We start from the raw sequence: 5,273 nt of genomic DNA, 5'->3' as shown, positions 1-5,273 counted from the left end.
TATCTAGGTAATTCCTAATAAATACAGGGGCATTCAACCAATTATTTGTCATTTAAAAATATTTCTAAAGGAAGAGAGGTATCCATATCATCATATACCAACTATATATTACCTAAGGGTAAGCAAATATTATTATTAGTCATGCATAAAAAATACAATACCCTTAGTCTCATTCTTGAAAAACTCCCTAAGCAGTCTACAAATACCTTGCTAATTTGAATATAACGCTTTTCCATTATATCAAAGCTTTTCTAACATATTAAAATCAGCCTAGGTTTAATATGAAAAACTCCCTAAGCAGTCTACAAATACCTTGCTGATTTGAATATAACGCTTTTCCATTATATCAAAGCTTTTCTAACATATTAAAATCAGCCTAGGTTTAATATGTTACAAAAGCTTTTATGTAATGGAAAAGCATTATATTCAAATCAGCAAGGTATTTGTAGACTGCTTAGGGAGTTTTTCAAGAATGAGACTAAGGTATAGTATTTTTTATGTATGATTAATAATAACATTTTCTTACCCTTAGGTAATATATAGTTGGTATATGATGATCCTTTAGAAATATTTTTAAATGACGAATAATTGGTTGAATACCTTTGTATTTATTAGGAATTATCTAGATATCATCATATTATTAGATATTTTTCACATATTATCGGCTAGTGTCTAATCCATTAATAACATCATCCAATTATAGAAATAGGATCTCAAAAATTTGACGATGACATAGAATTCAAATTAGGATCAATCTAGAAATGAGTGATTAGGCTTATTTTTCTGAACACGGTCATCATAATTTCAGGAACTCCAATAATCTTGTAATGAGTAACAGGTTGAGTAGGATTATTAGATAATATTATTTGTGTTGTTAAATAGACATTATTTTATCTTATTATAACACCTTACAAAATTGTAAATTAATTGCCACTAACTTTCATTACACGTTAATTATTTTGATTAAGAAACAATTCTCATATGCAATATTGAAAATATTACAACAATCTCTTGAGTTTAAGCATACCCAAAATAATATTATACACTACACTTCCAAGAATCAAACGGAAGATAGTAGGCAATATTATGGATCCCATTGTTTTATATATATATATATATATATATATATATATATATATATATATATATATATATATATATATATATATATATATATATATATATATATATATATATATATATATATATATATATATATATATATATATATATATATATATATATATATATATATATATATATATATATATATCGAATGAACCCATGTTTAACATTATCAAATCAAATAATAATCATCTTTGAGTTTAGGATACAAGATTAATTGATGCCAATCACATCTAAAAACTATTTATTCATATATTCAACCTAGATCTATTATCTACTAAGGAATTTTCTACTTGAAAATATTCAGACTTTACTAGAGCACATAATGTTATAGAATATATAACATCATATGAATCATGCCTACATGAAAAGTTAACTTTAGGATTTAATTGAAGAATGAAATTTTATAATATTATAAGATGGAAAATAGGAAGAGCAAATTATACAACATAAATAGATCATCATGATAACACATTACATCCTCATCTATACATACATCATTATAAGAGATATAATATGATGAAGAACATGTACAAGATTGTCTGTCTTTGTAGAAAAAAGATGTAAGATATGATAATTATCTAGTAGGAAATTCATAAAAAACTTATAAGAACAAAACTAACTATGTAATGCTTATGTAATGTGTCTTTATTTTGTGCAACTAATAATATGATAAAATGGCATAATTTGCTGAAGAGAAAGCATGTCACAAGATGTGTTAAATTATCAAAATCATTTTGAATAGTATGAAGAGAGGCAAAAGATAGGATGCCAAAATAATCCATAGTGTGAACAAAAGATCTTTGATATATGATATAAGGTTCTATAAAGAATATTGAAGGGAAAACATAAACCCTCATCATCAAAGAATCTAATAAGATAATGTTCCAAAATATTACTCCTACATCAAATCTGGAATATGTCTGAGAACCAAAACCTCAATGTCAAATGACGGTTAAAGGGCCAATTAGTTTATAACTACAAAATGCAACACCAAACATAAAAGAAGAATACGTTAAATACTGAAAATTAATGAAAAAAAAAAATCAATTTAAAATTATTTTTAAAATATAAATTAAAACTAAAATCAATAGTGAATAGTGTAAGTAATCATAATAAGAATAAATAATAAGCACAGATGTAGGTTCAATGTAGAACTATATACGTGAATCTGGGAAATATATATATATATATATATATATATATATTTGTATATATATATATATATATATATATATTTGTATATATATATATATTTGTATATATATATATATATATATATATATATATATATATATATATATACAAATATATATATATATATATATTTGTAATTATATAAATACATTAAGATATTGTTCAAAATTAAATTAAAAATACATTAAAAAAATATATTTCTTACTGATACAAATAATTGAAAATGATCGTATCAGCCTAAAATCTCAAACACGCAGGAATGAAAGTGAGAATTACCAGTTCAAAATCAATAGACCCCAACAGAACACATAACACAATAATTGAAAAGAGAAACTAAAAGTCTCACCAGTTCAAATTCAATAGACCCCAACAGAACACATAATAGACAATAATTGAAAAGAGAAACTAAATTCTAAGTTAAAATGATTTCTTAAAGAAAACTTTGTAAATAGATCTAATATTGTTTTAAGAACTAGTTTTGAAAAAACTAAACAAAATTCAAAATATAGGCCCCAAAATCTAAAAGTCCACGAGGTCAAGAAGACTCAAATACAAAATAAAGTATATCTGATAAAAATAGTGGCTGAAAGGAAATCCTAATTATTCAGATTCCCTTTCCATGGTTGGCCAGCCACTTGCTTCACAGAAATCTATCGTATGGAGAAAACTCTAAAATGGGTTCTTGGCCAATCTTCTAGCCCGTTTCCACAGTTGAATCCACACTGATGAACAATTATATTCAATGAAAAGGATTATAGTAAAGTTCAATATGGGTTGTTCAAAACCGGATTTTCACTTACGTTACAAATTGTAGATACCCATCTAGCTTGAAAGAGTTTTAGACTCACACAGCCCCTGTTTCCCCAATGGAGTAGCATGTCCTAAGGGTTAAAGTTCTGGGTGTCATGACTTCCAAACTATCTGTGGCCTGTAGTTGTTAGCATGTCATCTAACAAAACAATTTTAATTTACAAACATCTCACAATTAGTTGAGGATTTCGTTCCACTTTAATACTGTAATATCTGCCTGTCAAGCATCTGTTTTCCTAATGTTTTTCTTCATACATGTAACTAAAATATTATGAAACTAAACTGTGATAATCAATAGGATAAGTTTACCTTGCTTTAAGTGTGGTAGTTATAAATTCCTTGTTATACCGTAATTTGTCAGACCATTGTTTGGAAATTATAAATTCTTTGGAGATCTTCCAAGCAACATACCTCATATCAGGTCTCCTCTCTGGTTCAGAATCCACACAAGCAGCAGCAAGCCTTACCACTCTCTCTGCACATTCCACTGGAAAAGAATCCTTGAGCCTTGGATCCACCCAAGACCTTAACCTCCGTATACATTCTGCCTGTTCATCTGAAAGAAGTATCCTATTCACAGTCTCTATTAAAGAAACCCTCTCAAGTTCATTCTTGGCATTACTCATATGTTTTATAGGCTCACGCCCTGCCAGAAGCTCCAACAGAATAACCCCAAAAGCAAAAACGTCATCTTTCTGAGAAACAATCCCACTGCTAACATATTCTGGAGACATGTACCCCATTATTCCTGTTATTCTCATGCTCTTGGCTCTCTTACTCATTTTTCTGCCCTGATGACAAGGGTTTGGGCCTTGTTCTTCTGTGATTTCCGCAGATATTGATTTGTCTTTTGATACATCACAGATCTTCTTGTTGTCCTCAAATTCATATTCACCTGTCAAATAACAAGCACCTACATGGCACATCATTGCCCTATAACCAGGCTCTGTGATTATAATGCTGCTTGACTTTAGATAATTATGCACATAGTGCAGTCTTGTGTCATGATGCATGTATTCCAGGGCCTTTCCTACATCAATTGCAATCTGCATTCTAGAGATCCAAGTGTTCAATACTGTGTATCCAGGCATTCTGCTATTCCTAAGACAGTCTGCTAAACTAGATCCCTGAACATAGTCATAGACTAGAATAACACGACCCCCATTACAGCAGCCCCCCAATAGCTTTATTAGGTTGAAATGATGGATATTACAGATCCGTCCAAGTCCTGACCTAAAATCCCCGATGGCTTGCAGCTTCCTCGTTGTGATAGCCACTATTTTGCCCCTCAGGTTGGACTTATAAACAGAGGATTTTCCAAGCCTTCCATTGGTGAATTGTATTGTGGCCTCTGTGATCTCCTTGAACATATAAAGAATGGGTTTTTCAGGGAGGATCTTGATCTGGTCTGTACTTTTTCTGAGAGTAGGGTCATCTTCCAAGAATCTGGATTTCCCCAAGGATTTTGCAGTTTTAGGCTTAGGCTTTGGCTTTTCAACCCTGTGCATTTTAAGTTTCATGCACATCATCTTTCCACTGTTTTGCTAAACCAACATTATATATCTCCTAACATAGTTCATTCAGGAGATGTTTCATGTAATTTTTAACCAAAAAAATACATCCCAAAGACTTAACCACAAAACTGATCATGTAAGGGATGTTTCAAGCAGTTTTCCATTGAAAACAAAAGATAGACAAACTATATAATGTGTATGGTGATGCAGGAAACATCATACCTGCTTATACGAGATGCCAAGTTTCAAGTCCAACCCCAATTCTTTGCCTCTTCACTCCATGTTTCTCCCTCTGAGAAATAACAATTAACATCAATCGAACCCAATGCAAACCTCAACATTAAAAATGTTGGCAGACTCCATGAATTGCATTCCTCTTCCATTATTTTCTTGAAACAAATCGTCGGTCTGGACTACAATTTCACATGTTCACTTTCTAAATGTTTTCTGAGCATTAATCCCCATGAGAATTCTTTCATAGATTGAATTCTCACTCTAGAAGAAAAAAAGAAGAACAGTATAGAAGAGTAGAATTTGGTGTGATTTTCAGTCAGCGGACACCAATAAGCCACTTCATATTATTAATTAGTATGTTTTTTAAATTAATGATAAACATGTATAAACATT

The 5,273-nt window shown here is 30.1% G+C and overlaps 1 protein-coding gene across 1 annotated transcript; it reads right to left on the bottom strand.

Moving 5' to 3' along the window:
- Positions 1-3,437: 3,437 nt before the first annotated feature.
- On the bottom strand, positions 3,438-4,640 carry LOC131028349 (lysM domain receptor-like kinase 3). Its single transcript, XM_057958617.2, has one exon. It carries the CDS (start codon positions 4,638-4,640, stop codon positions 3,438-3,440), a length of 1,203 nt encoding a protein of 400 aa, XP_057814600.2.
- Between the last annotated feature and the right edge of the window lie 633 nt (positions 4,641-5,273).

Source organism: Cryptomeria japonica, chromosome 7, assembly GCF_030272615.1.
Source record: "Cryptomeria japonica chromosome 7, Sugi_1.0, whole genome shotgun sequence".
NCBI classification, from domain to species: Eukaryota; Viridiplantae; Streptophyta; class Pinopsida; order Cupressales; family Cupressaceae; genus Cryptomeria; species Cryptomeria japonica.
Note: the sequence above shows the minus strand (reverse complement) of the source record. Positions and strands in the feature narration are given on the sequence as shown.